The 14,108-nt window shown below is 56.1% G+C and overlaps 1 protein-coding gene across 1 annotated transcript in view; it reads right to left on the minus strand.

Moving 5' to 3' along the window:
* Nucleotides 1-14,108, minus strand: part of KIRREL3 (kirre like nephrin family adhesion molecule 3) — a 512,553-nt gene that overhangs the window by 71,635 nt on the left and 426,810 nt on the right. Inside the window, exon 4 of the mRNA XM_045557855.1 lies at nt 13,618-13,767. Coding sequence (XP_045413811.1) covers nt 13,618-13,767 — 150 coding nt within the window. The remainder of the gene's footprint in view (nt 1-13,617; nt 13,768-14,108) is intronic.

Genomic DNA, 14,108 nt, shown 5'->3' on the forward strand with positions numbered 1-14,108 from the left:
ATGATGGTGGGAATAACTGTATGCAAAAATAATGAGTTTAGGCCGTTACCTCACAAATCACACAGCATTAATTTAAAATGAATCATAGACTGAGACTGTAAAACTTCTAGAAGAAAATATAAGAGTAAACCTTTGTGACCTTTGGTTAGGCAGAGTTCTTAGAAATAACATCAAAGGCATAATATATAAAAGAAAAAAATTAAATTCAACTTGATAAAATTTAAAAGCTTTTGTGCTTCATAAGACACCATAAAGAAAATGAAAAGACAAGCCGCAAACTGAGAGAAAATATTTGCAAATCCTATATCTGATAAAGGACTTGTATCCAGAATATATAAAGAACTCTTACAATGCAATAAGGCCAATGATCCAATCAAAAACAGGTAAAAGATTTGAATAGATATTTCACCCAAGAAGATATATGAATGGATACCTATCACATCAAAATATGCTCAACATCATCATTCATCAGGGGAATGCAAGTTAAGACCATAAGGGAATAGCACTTCAAACCTACTGGAATGGCCGTAACAGAAAAGACAAACAATAACAAGTGTTGACAAGGATGTAGAGAAACTGGAATGCTCAGACATTGCTGGTGGGAATGCGGTAAAATGATATAGCCACTTGGAAAACAGTTTAGCAGTTTCTTAAAGAATTAAGCATAAAGTTTCCACACGACCTAGCTATCCCACTGCTAGGAATCTACTCACGAAAAATGAAAACATATACCCACACACAAACTTGTTTGTGAATGTTACTAGAACACTATTCATAAGAGACCCCAAATGGAAACAATCCAACTGCCTTAGAATGTGGCATATGCATGTAATGGAACACTATTCAGCAAGAGAAAGAAATGAATTACAGATACACGCTACAAACGTAGATGAGTCTCCAAACGTTATGCTAAGTGAAAGGAGCCAGGCACAAAAGGCCACTTATTCTGTGATTCAATTTATGCAGCATGTGCAGAACAGGAAAATCTGCAGAGACAGAGCAGATGGGCAGTTGCCGGGGTTGGGAGGGAGCCAGGACAAGGGAAGGTTTTAGGGTTATGGAAATGTTCTAATACTGGATCGTGGTGATGACTGCATAACTCTATGAATTTACTAAAAGTCACTGAGCTGTACACTTAAAATGGGTGAATTTAATGATATGTAAATTTTACCACAATAAGCTGTTAAAAAATAAAAGGAAAGAAAAAGGCCACCTTCTCCCTGAGGTCTACCCTGACTGTTCAACCCCACTTTCCCCCAGGAAACCCAGACCCTCATACTCTGCTCTACTTTTTTGGATTGTGTTTATCACCTTCTAACACACTGTGAAATTTTCTTATTATGTTTATTGCCCAACGCCCTCTGCTAGAATGTAAGTTTCATGAAGGCAAGAATTTGGTCCGTTCTGGTCGCTGATGTAGGTTCCCAGTGCTTGGCACGTGGAAGGCACTGAACACATGTTGGAGTGGAATGAATGAAGAGCCCTCGATTGGAGGATTCTATAAGCTCTAAGATTCTCTCATCAAGATTAGGTTTTGGAGGTCTTTCCAGTGGTTTCTTGTGGTCCTCGGTAGAACCGTGGCCCAGGCCAAGTTGGTCTTTGCGGTTGGGCCTGGAGGTGAGACAGAGGTCCCAGGTGACCTGCTCAGGGCACAGCGTTGTCTGGAAGAGCTGGGGACTAGCTCCCCTCGCCATGCATGTGCAGCCTCCAGCGTAGCTCCTGTCCTTGTCGACCTCAGTCGACCCATCTGCAAAAAGATTTCTCTCAAGCATCCTGCTGACTGCGTCTACCTCTGTGTGCAGCAGAGGGAAGTGAGCGGAGGGTGGGAGGGAGCCTGGGCGTGGGGCGGCACCAGCCCCTCCCCCGGGATGGCTGTGCGGCCTTCGGCCTTCTCTTCCCTTTCTTGCCTCCACCACCAAAACTGCCAGGTGATCTCTCAGCTGCTAACTCTGCGTCTGACATAGTTTCGTATGGAAACCTCTTCCCGTATACAAACATTTGCAAACACCTCGACTGACGTGTGAAAGTGTGACACTGTTTTGGAAGCCAGCCTTCTAGGGTTGTGGGGCTCAGCTCTTTACTTTCATGAGATGGAGGCGGCTGCAAGGGTTTCTGGGTGCTTAGAAAACCTGCTCCCCACGGAGAGAAGAGCTCAGAGGCCCAGCGCGACAGAGAGAAGCAGGCAGTCCCCAGCTGAGACTCAGTGGCACTCAGTGGCACGGGAAACAGACGCTGCAGGTCTGGGGCTCCCAGGCCTGTCGGGAGGGGTTTGCAGAAGCCCTGGGCTGCTCCCCGACTCTGCGGGCCCTGGGACAGGGGGCGGGCTCAGGCTCCTCGAGTTCCCGAGGGCAGGAAGGAGGCCCGTAGGGTAGTCTGTGATCTTAAGCGGGGAGTCAGGCAGCAGTACGTCCACGCAGAGTTGGGAAAAGAGGTGGGACATAACTTAGCAGGAAGGGCAAGGGCTTGGGAGCACAGAAACCCTTCGGATTCTGTCTCTACCTTTCCTGTTGTGACTCTCTTTGTGTCAGCGTCCGCATCCTGCAAGGGGACACAGCCTGCCCGGTGGCGGGGCTCAGAGGGCGAACGAAGGCAGGTGTGTGGACTCCCCGGGGCCGCGCCCGGCACAGAGCAGCCGTCGCTGGAGTTGCCTTTCTCTTCCCTCTGTTCAGAACCAACCGGTGTGCTGCCATGCTGCACACGGAAGCGTGGCTGGCCTTAGATCTCTTGCGCCCTGCCCAGCGGGGACATATCCAGAGCTCAGCTGCCTGGGGTTGGGGACCGTCAGGACCCCTGAATGGGGGCTTTGAAGCTGTGTCGGTCCGTGTCCTCATCAGTACCCCATTCAACTGGTGAGAACTCCCTGTGTGTGGAAGTCAGTCTCCCGAGCGTGGGCGTCACAGCTCTGTGAAGCCCCAGCTCTTGTTCTGACATAGTGCCATGATTCCCATCCGTTCCTGGCATGTGCCTTTTGCCCCGGGTGGGGACTCTCACCTGCAAGCCCTGTTCTGATCGGGCTGATCCTCACCGTGCTCTCTGGCCCAGGGCATGCCAGGGTGTGGGATGCCGCGCCCTCCTGCCCCCCGTGTCCGCTGCCTCCCAAGCCTGGCCTCGAGCGGCGTCCTCCCGGGAGGTGGCTGTGTTGAACTCGCATCGCCCCGACCTCTCCTCTCTCCAAACTCAGAGACATTTAGTTTAGCTGGTGCGTGGGTCATGAGGTTGACATCAGAAAGGAACTATCAGGTTCTCCGCGCTTTTTTCCAGCCATGATGCCCACGTGCACACATGTGACGTCCCACGGCATACCCAGATTTCGCTGGCAGGTTTGCAGTGGGGCCGGGTTTTAAATTACAGTCACTGGCTTCCACCTGTCTGTGACTCTGCCCCTCGTGGCAATTCTGCTGCCACAGAGGCACCACCGTGTCTCAACACTCCAATTAAGAACTTTTGACCTGGGTGAATTTTTCATCCAGGGCTGGAATTCTCTGTCGTGGACCCTGCACTACGGGACCTGTGGGCAGGAAGGGAACATGCTCAAATGGTTCTGGCTCTCTTCTCTCTGCACCTCCCCTCTCCTGGGCCAGCCACTGGCTCTCTCTCAGCTCCAGAACCGGGAGAGCTGCCATCATCTCACCTCTGGGGTGAAGTGATTTTTTGTCTATAGAAACAGGCATGTGGGAAAACTCAGCTCCTGCTCGAATGTGCCCAGAGACAGGGAGCCCATTACTTCACCACTTACCAAATCACCACTCTGGTTGCTGAGGTAAGAAGCTTCCTTCCTGGCCCTGGTTCTGCCCTCTGGGGCTCCACAGAAGAAATCCATTCCTCTTCTCCAGCATTTGGGAGGGACCCCAGTGCCCCAAGTCTTCTCGTTAGCAAGCTGCACCTGCCCATTTCCTTTAACTGTGTGTGTGTGTATCTCTGCATGTCTTTTCCAGGTGCCGTGTCCCTGTTAGACTTCGGGGACTTGACACTGTGCATGCTGCTGACTGGTCACAGGCGGCCTGGGCCTCGATCGGGTCTGGGCTGCAGTGGGTGTGGCTCCCTCGGCTGTTGCTGCTCCTCATCTGCTCCCAAGGCCTGAGCTACAGCGTGACAGTTCTCCTGGTGCCTCCAGGGTCAGTGCCCACGGGGAGACCGCATGGCTGAGCTTGGGGATAGAATGTGCGGGGCCGGCGGCGGGGCCACCGGGTCTGCAGTGCAGGGGTGGCGTGTGTGTGTGTGTGTGTGTGTGTGTTGCAGCAGGGCAGAGCTGCCGGCTGTGTCTTCCACTTCTAGAGCCTACAGGGATGTCACCCTGCTGTGGCATGATGAGGAGGGTGGTTCCAAGTGCCACACAAAGGGTGGGTCACAGGTCCCCAAATGCTTCTCTGGCTGGACCTGCAACACAGGTCCCATCACAGCAGCACAATGACAAGGCCACAGCCATTGCCATTCCTGAGGCAGCAGTGCATCTTTCCTCTGCAGAAAACCGGCCGCAGCCGAGAGAGGCAGTCCTGGCCCCGGCGCATGGGCACGCGTCCTCTGCATCCGCGGCGGCCTGTCCTGTCCCGAGGCAGTGGGGCTCCCTTGGGCTCCGGCCCGGGCCCCGGTCCACTCTCCCGGGATGCTCCTTCTCCAGTCTTGGCCTCTGGGTCTGCCCTGGGTGGCGTGACTTTGTCTGTAAACTCCCTCCTAAAAGGATACCCCTCCCTCACGCGTGGGCTGCGGAGCGAAGGCTTCCATTTACTGGCATCTTCCTTTCTCATTTCATGCTGTAATGGAGATTCATTGCCAGTTTTAAATCCATAATTTGCCATGAAACCCTCGTCTCCGGGCTGGGCTGAGGTCAGGGCGGAGAAGTGATGAGCTATTTTTGGCCCTTTGAGGGCTCCCCGTCCAGCTCCAGCCTCTCTGAGCTCAGCTCAGGGTGGGCCTCAGACAGCGTCCTGGGGCTGACAGCCCGGTGCCAGGCAGCTGGAGCCGGGAGAGGGCAGCTCGCTCGCAGTGGAGCTGGCTGGCCGGCCCGTCTGCTGGTCTGCTGGGACTCTCCCTCCTTTTGTTTTTCGTTAGGGGACTTGGGAGAGAAGCGGACCTCGTGCTGAGGATACCACGCCTCCAGTGCTGCATCCTCTCCCGGGCCTCACGAGGGGTGAGAGTCAACACTCCTGCCAAGTCACCAAGAATCTGTCCATTTCCCAGCGGTGACTGATTCCCTTGAGAGAGCGTTTCTGCGTCTGTCATGGAGACACGGGTGATTTGGCCGTGCTCTGAGCCGTGTGCGTGTGCATGCATGTCCACCAACGCGTCTGTCCCCGAGGCTGCCTCTGTGTCTCTGTGTGTATGAATATGACTGGTGCATACACAGGGAGCCTTGTAAATGGCCAGGGGCCAGCTGGCTTCCTGACCAAGGACCCCCGTAGGGCACTGGACAGAAGCGGGCTCTCGACTGCGCTTTTGCAGGCCTACAGGGATGTTGGAGGAGACACCCAGGCCAGAGGAACCAGCCCGTGACGGGTGCAGTGGGTGAGAGGCTCCTCCAGGCAGCTGCCCCTGCATGTTGCAGATGGTGGCCTGGTTTCACTCGCAGCCCGGAGCTGCTGGTCCCATGCCCAGCGGCAGGCGCCGGAGGATCAAGGCCCTGACGTGCACATCTCCATGCTCTAAGCGTGACCTCTGCTTGCTGAGCAGCTCAGCCTGCCCAGCGTCTCCCAGGGTCACACTTGGTCAGGGCAGCTCTCGGGAGCAAGGGAAGAGGGACTCGGGGAACAGCCCATCGTGCCTGGCTCCCAAACTATGAGCAAATGAGGGAGAGTCACAGTCAAACTGTGGAGTGGGTTTGCATGTCCACCTTTTCAGCGTCTGATTTCACCAGGAGAGAGTGAAGAGATATGCTCCCGGGTCCTGCCTGAATGTGGCGGCTGGTGACAGCACTGTGGCAGGAATGCATGCCCCCCGACTCCAGGCCAGGGCCCTTTGCCTCGCCTGGGTCGGAAGAACTGCCGACGCCCTGGGCCTGGTGGTGACACACCTCAGGGCTGTGTGGGGCTGCCCCGGAGAGCCAGTCACTGGGTGGTGGAGCGGGCCCCGGGCAGGCGCAGGAGCAGGGGCTGAGCATTCCATGTGCAGCAGATCCTGGGTGGGCTCCTACGCCCCTGCCCGGTTTCCCTTGTCCTGCTGTGGAAAGCAGGGCAGGGCTGGCCCGGATGCTCACTTGGGACGTTGCTGCGGCTTCCAGTGGCGAGCAAGCTCTGGGCCAGGCAGTGTCAGGCCTCCGAGCCACTCCAGAAAGGCCGCCTCACGGGAACGTTCATTGGCCCCATCTGTTCCAACCGCCCCTGGTGGCAGTGGGCGTGCTGGGGTAGCCGTCCCTTGCTTCAGGTCTTCCCCTTCTTGGAGAGGACCTGCCTGCCCCTGCCACCCACGCTCGGGCAGGGAAGGGAGGTGCTGACTTTGCCTCCGTCCCGGGTGGACCCCCGCCCCCTCTGGAGCTTTAGCACCTGTGAGTCTCTTGTCTCCACCTTGTTTCCCACTGCGAGGGTGACCCCAGGCTAGGAAGGGGGACTCCTGACATCCCAGCAGGGCTGAGATGAAGGTGGGTGATGGGGTGGGGAGGGGATGCCAGGGCAATACGCAGACTGTTGGGCAGGGGGGCAGCAGGGGGTGATCGTGGGTGTGGCAGGAGGGAGGGCCCAGAGTGACCCAGCTCCGGGACCAGCCACCGCAACCCAGGGCCACAGACCTGCAGGAGACCCTCTGTCCAGGTGGCCCATCAGCAGCTGCTCTGGGCAGCTACTCACGGTGGCACACGGTATTGAACCCAGAGTGCGGGCCTCAGAGACAAGCCCCCCGCCCTGCGGGAGTTACAGGGTAATTTAGGAAAGAAAGACCATTTGTCAGCTTAAGGCAAACTCAGTGGCCCCAAGCTATGCTCACCTGTCACCTGCCCGAGCAGGTAAGCACCAGGTGAGCACCAGGTGAGCACCGAGCTCAGCTGGGAGGGCGAGGAGTGTGCAGTGGCTAAAGGGAGAAGGAGGAAGGGAACCTGCTTCTGGCCCGGGCGGCACTGGGGTGGTCCTGGCCACTGGGAAGGGAGCGAGGATCTGGTGGCTGGGCGCGGCGTGTGGGGGGAGCGAACGCACAAGAGCTCCGATGTGGCTCCCATGTGGAACTGCAGGAGATAAGGATGCTTTTGTCCCTCTCTCCCATCTCCGCCTTGTTTGCTGCCCCTGTCTGGAGGTGATTGCAGGGTAATGAAGGTGGCAGGAAACAGGCACATGGCACAGATGAGATGCGGCACTTAAGACCAGGCCAGGGCCCAGGCAAAACACGCTTAATAGGCAGATAAGGAAATCAATTCTGCTTGTCTTCCCAGGCGTGCTGCTGGGAGGGCCTGCCGGGATCCGGTCTTTCCGCCTTGCCTGCTGCATGGGAAGGCTTCTCTGGGACACAAAGGCTGATCCCCTGGGAAGCAAGGAGGCCTCGCTGGTGTCTCTTAACCTTGTGTGGTAATGGCAATAGTAGGAACAGTTATAGTACCAACAGCCAATGCTTATACACCTTGCTGCAGAGCAGGCCCTATTCCGAGACGCGCTTTACATATACTGTTTCATTAAATCTTTTCTATCGCCCTGTGAAGGCAGGCATGATTATTTTCCCCATTTTACACGGGAAGAAATAGGTACAGAGCAGTTAAATAACTTGCCAAGGTCACACCACCAGTAAGGCAGCACAGCCAGGTTTCACATGCAGGCACTCTGGCTTCTAGAGCCCGGGCTTTTGACCACAAAGCCGTATTACCTCTCTAAACACAACACAACGCAACACAACGCAACTCTCATGTGCATTTGGGGCTTACTATCTGCCAGGCAGGTTCTCTGTTGTGAGGGTCCGTGTGAACTACCCCTAATTTGCCCCCAAGCCTTGTTGCCTCAGTTAACCATGACAGATATTTCCTGAGCACCTTGGCTGTGCTAGGCGTGATGGATGCAAGATCTTCCTGAGACCCGGCAGGGAAACAGACATGAAAACAGTTACTCTCAGTATGATGTGTTGAGTGCTGGGATCAAGGTGCGTAAGGAAGGCAAAAGGAGCACAGAGGGGCACAGTCAGGCCATGTGGGCTTCAGGAAGGCTTCCTGGAGGAGGTGATGTTTAAGGTGAATCTTGACAGGTGAGCTCAAGTTAGCCAGGGGAAGAAAGGCGAGACGGGCATTCCTGGCAGAAACAGTGTGAAGGAATGGAGGGGGCTGCAGGCTGGTTGTTGGTGCTCCAGCGGGTGGGTGAGGGGTCTGGCCTCCAGGGCCCTGTGTGCCCTGGCAGGAGCACGGGCTCTGTTCCGCTTTCCCAGCCCTGGAGAACTGCTCAGGCCATCCCCTACTGGCCTGCCTTTGTCTGTCTGGGCAACTGTGGATGGCTTTCTCACAGCCAGTTTCTGGAAGAACCGTTTAGAAGCCAGCGCCCTCGGGCTGTTTCCGCTCTGCCTTCCCTCGCTGGCAGACCCCAAGTTATTCACTGCTCCTCTCTGGACCCTGCTCCCTACAAGATCTGGGGATTGGGAATTAGGGGAGGCTGCCAACGTGGTGGACTCCAGAGACCCTGCAGCTCCCCTGGCAGAGCTGTGGCAAAGGGAGAGCATGTTTCTGAAAAATGAACAAGTTATGGACACGTAACAGATTGGACCTTATCTGCCCCTCTCAGTATCCAGGGCTTGACATCATTTAAAAAGATGCCCTCTTGGCCGGGCATGGCAGCTCACACCTGTAATCCCAGCACTCTGGGAGGCCGAGGCAGGAGGATCACTCGAGGTCAGGAGTTCGAGACCAGTCTGAGCAAGAGCGAGATCCCGTCTCTACTAAAAATAGAAAGAAATTATCTGGCCAACTAAAAATACATATAGAAAAAATTAGCCGGGCATGGTGGCGCATGCCTGTAGTCCCAGCTACTCGGGAGGCTGAGGCAGGAGGATCGCTTAAGCCCAGGAGTTTGAGGTTGCTGTGAGCTAGGCTGATGCCACGGCACTCCAGCCTGGGCAACAAAGTGAGACTCTGTCTCAAAAAAATAAAATAAAATAAGATAAAAAGACACCCTCTTTATTTGAATTGACTTAGTCTCTCTCTTAAATAATCCATGTTGATTTAGGAAGCCTTATTTCTATCAAGAGCCACAAGACAGCAGAGTTAATATTAGAACCAGCCAGGAAGAAGAGGGAGGTAGGGAGTCAGGCTGGGAAAATGCCCTTTTCGGTAATTAATCCGACACTCAGCACCCCTTCCCCCGCTTCCCATCCTGCCCCACGTGTCCCTTTCCACAGCGTTTGTCACCATCTGACGTCCCGCTGACAACACAGTGCGCTTGCTCAGTCTGCGCATGGCTCTTCCACTGCCCTGCGCCCAGCCAAACGCAAGTGCCACCAAGGCAGGGACGGTTGTCCCTTCTGTTCACTGATGAATCCCAAGTGTCTAGACTGGTGCTTGGCATGTAGCAGGTGTTCAGTAAATATTTGTTGATCAAATCTTTGTCACTCACTTCCTCCTTGCTCCAGGTCCCCCAACTCCTTGCTTCCCAAGTTTCCAGGCAGTTGGAAAGGTCAAGTGCAATGCCAACCTTATAGCTCTGACCTTGGAATAATCTGGATATTTTTTGACCCTGGCATTCCTGCAGATGGGAAAAGGAACAGTCTGCATGCATGTGCATGTGTGTACAGCACTGAAGTGTACAGCCCTGTATTGTCACAGAGCGCGCGTGTGTGTGTGTGTGTGTGTGTGTGTGTGTGTGTTTGAGGCTCACAATGATTCTATGAGATTGATATTTTTATAACCCCCATTTTATAGATGAAGAACCAGAAACTCTTCATTCATTCATTAGCAAAAACCCCAAATATTACTGAATATCTGCTCTGTACTAAGTACTGGTTATAGGGAGTTGAACCAAAGAGAACCAGGTCCAGCCCTAAGGACCTTGCCCAAGGTCACACGGTTAAGCAGGTGCACAGGGGTGTTCTACCTCCTGGTCCAGGGCTCTACCGACTGCAGTGCAGCTCTGCCCAGGTCACGGGGGCCTCTGCAGAGCAGGCTGGGCACACGGGAACGCTGGATGCACAGGTGACTTTGCAGGGAGGACTAGGGGCGAGGTCCACAGCCAAGTCCAGGATCCCAGGCTGGACAGGCCTTCGAGAAGTGCCACTCCCAGCCTCAAAGCGTGATGCTGTCTAAACCAGCCGCATCACCTCCCTTCTGTGCCTCAGGCATCACATGGCTCTCAGTTCCAGCGGGGGACAGCCCGATTTCCTGAATAGCTGCGCAGCGTGAGGACCGTGACAGTGGAAGTTGTGTCCTTCCTGGAGCTGGACAGTTCTAGCGACCCTCATATTACCGCCATCTCTCACTTCAGGGATGAGGAAACCGGGATCTGGAAGGTTGAGAACCGCACGTGTTGCCTGAGGTCTGCAGCCCTTTCTGCAGAGCCACGATCCCTGAGATGTTCTGCAGGCGGAAGAAGACACCTGTCTTGACCTGGACTGAGGCCTTCCTGGACCTCGGCAGCCGGCTGGGCCACAGAGGGGACGTGGCCAACCGCTGGCCTGGACTGGGACCCCCAGTCTTTGCCTCTCTCAGCATTGCACACTCAACGCCTCCCCCTCTTTCCCTCCTCACTTCCTAGCTCCCTCCCCCTGCCTCCCCGGTAGCAAATGCTCAGCTCAAAGTTGCTCCTTGCCTGATTGCATCTGAGAACTGGAAGCACAACGTTAATTAATGTGTCTGTGACTCTAGGCTTGGCTGCCAGGCCGAGCCCCCATGCCCTCCCTGGAGCCCGGCAAGCTCTGAGAGCTGGCCCTCTGGCTTCTCCGAGCACGCTGCCGCGGATGCATATTTTAACAATGCACATCTGTTGGCTACATAATCTCTCGTATTTGCCCTCCTCACTTGGTGCTTTGATGGAAGACCCGGGGGGCCTCCCTCCGTTCCAGCCAAAGTGTTTGCTTTGCAATTTTGCCGGAATACCATCTGATTCTGCTCTCACATCTTCGGCAGGTTCTAATCAGGCTCTTACTTTATTTAATTAAAAATCTATCTCAGGCAAATACAGGCTAAATTAGGAAGCTCTCTCATTCTTGGAACACAGGGAAGGCAGCCCCCCTTGGGGAACTGGCTGGGACATTTTGCTGGGCTGAGATGTCACAGCAAGGCAGATGGGGTCTTGGTTAGGAAGGTGGCTGGGCCGGGGTGCAGAGACGCCTCTCCGCCCTCTGCGGGAGCAGCCGCTCTGTCCACCCACCGTGCACAGCCCAGAGCTCCCTTTCCGGACGGCCGGGTCGGCTTCCGCACTGGGGCCTTCTTCCAGGGCGGTAGGCGGGGCCCTGCGCCCCGGCTGTGGGGTCTGGTGGGGAGGACTGCAGGCGGAGCGGGGAGGCTCTGTCTTGCCTGGGGTCAGTCTGCTCAGGATGAGGTTTCCGTGGAGACTGCCTGGAAGGCTGCTGGCCAAGATGCTGCTCAGGCTCCCTCTCTGGCTCTCAGGAGCTCCACTGAGGGGACCCTGCCGAGGTCCTCAAGACTCCTCCTTCCCCCTTTCAGCTGGTCTCCAGGCTTGAATAAAACATCCCCCAGGAAATCCAGCTCTGTGCCCAGAGGGCAGTGCCAGGCCACCCACTGGAGAGGGAGGGGGAGCACATGCCTTTGAGATGTGACCGCAGACAAAATCGAGTCTGTGCAGACGGGACCCTGGGCCCTGCTCCGAGAAGCCTGGTCCTGTACCCGCAGGAAAAGTGAGAGTCTGCTGGCTTTTGGGAACAAGAGACTGGGCCAAGAGTGATGGTTTGGAGTCGATTTTGAATGTTAATTAAGCTGTGTAACCTTCTCTAAGTGCTTTTGCCTCTCTGAGTCTCAGTTTTCTTATCTATAAAAGGTTTGGGATAATTTGGGCTTTAATACTTTGGACTTCGTTATCCAACCAAGACAGCGGAGAGGAAAGGAAGTGTAAGTGGTCGTCCCCGACTGGGGAAGGGAAGACCCGTAAGGACACAGGTGTCTCCGCCTAGTCTTGGTGCCGTGTCAAGCCAGAGGAGTGGACGATGCTTGGGCTCCCGTTGTTCCGGCATCTCTGGCCCCTCTTCTGAGAACGGGGGCCGAACCCTCTCTGAGGGTGAGACCCTACTACTTTGCTTAGCAAAGCTTTTCTGGCATTGTGCAAGCCTCAAAATCAGAAAAAATATATTAGGCCCTAAATCCTCCTTCTCTTCTCCCTCAACCCCCACATCAAACCGCAGGCTTGCTCCTGCCTCAGCCGCCACCATGCTGCCGCCCCCCGACGTCCCTGCTACTCCTCCGAAGGCCACGTCCCGCCGCCAAGTCATCCGCGTACTTGCCCCGCCCGACTGGGCTTATTTTCTCATTCCTTTCATCGCAGGCCAGAGACTCAAAGGTTGAAGGAGGTTTCTGAGACCGGCCCCAGGTTCCTCCCCGCGGCCTCCAGAAGCCGAGCTGAGCTTGGTAAGAGGCCCTCCGGGGCCGTCTGCGGCCGCGCTTGGAAGGACGTGCCTGGTGTGTTTGGCCACGTAGATCTGCAGAAAACCTGACACACTCTTAAGTATTCCACCTCTGAGCAGCCGCGCGCCCAGCTACCCGGCAAGCGCTGCACCCAGCTGCCGGCCCTGCTGTGGAGCCCCGACAACAGCTGCTGTGGGGCAGCCCGGGCTTCCCTCTCCTGGCTGCCCCGCTCCACCCACGCCCATGCCTGGCGGACTCTTGCACGAGGGGCTGGGAGCTGCTGCCAGGAGCCCTTCGCCTCTCCTGAGCCTCCGTTTCTCATCTGGGGCAACACTCCCTGTCCCAGAGTAGCGTCAGGGACAGCTGAGGTTGTGTGTGCACAAGAGCTTTGAGGGCTGCTGTAAACCGCTTTGCAAATGTGAGCTCTTCTTACTTGTGTGCAAGGCCTGGCTCCCAGCAGCCCTGATCCTCAGCAACACCTGCTGGAGGAAGGAGACTGCCAGGCTGAGCTCTGTGGCAGAACCAGGCAGTGCAAGAGGTCACCGAGCCCACTCCCCTGCCTTCAGGCAAGACGTTCCAGGGTCAGTGGGCTCCCAGGAAGGCCCGATGGAGACAGAGCAAGGGGAAAAGGTACGGCACGGAATAAGGACCTAAAATGAACTTTCCTAGGAGTGACCTGAGAGCCGGGATTCCCAGGGGGCAGCGAGGGGTGGGGAAGGCACCAGGGCCACTGGTGGCCCCGTGGAAACTTGGACCACAGAGAATCCAGGGGGGTGGATGGACAGGGCTTGTTAGCACGCAGGAGCTCAGCTCAGAAGGCCCCCCGGACTGCGCCACGCCCTCCCCTGGCCTAGACGGGACGCGCAGAGCCCGCTTTCCCACTGAATGAACAAGCCCCAGGAGCCCTTGTCGGCTTCCTACGGCGCAGACACACCCGAGCAGGACAGAGGCATAGTCAGTTGGCCTTTGACCTTCTGATTTCCCAGGGCAGGAGCCTTGGCTTGTCCCCTTGGAAGGGCGGTGGTATGGCCCCCACGGGAGGAGGAGTGGCTGGAGCCCTGTGGGACGAAGTCCAGCTGGGAATCCTCCCTCATCTGGCTGTGAGGACCCTCCTGGAGCTGAGCCCTCGGGGCCCCACGTGCAGCTGGCAATCTTACCCAGGACCGTGAGGCGCGCGGGGCGGGAGCGGATGGCAGCCTGGATGGCCTGGCACTCGTACACGGCGTCGTCCTGCAGCTCTGCACGCAGGATCTTCAGGTGGTGCTCCCCTGACAGGTGGTTCCCGACCACCAGGTACTGCGGGTAACCTGCGGAGACAGCAGGCAGCTCAGGCTGGGCAGGGGTGCGGGAGACATTCTCGACAAACAGGAACGGCACGGGGGACCCGGGAAGGGGCTCTCTAGACGCTGGCCCAGCAGGCGATTCTTGGCCCGATCTCAGTGCAAGGAGAACAAAGCAAGAGTTTTCCCAGGGCATCGGGCAGTGTGTGTGTGTGTCTGTGTGTGTGTGTGTGTGTGTGTGTGTGTGTGTACAGGCGTGTGCGTGCGTGTGCGCGAGTGTGTGTGCAAGGGTACTGTCGGTTTAAGTTTAGGAAAACGGGAGGAGCCACCACTAGGAGAGAGAGAGGGACAGGCTGAGTGTGGGCAGG

This window comes from Lemur catta, chromosome 7 (genome assembly GCF_020740605.2).
Source record: "Lemur catta isolate mLemCat1 chromosome 7, mLemCat1.pri, whole genome shotgun sequence".
Taxonomy (NCBI): Eukaryota; Metazoa; Chordata; class Mammalia; order Primates; family Lemuridae; genus Lemur; species Lemur catta.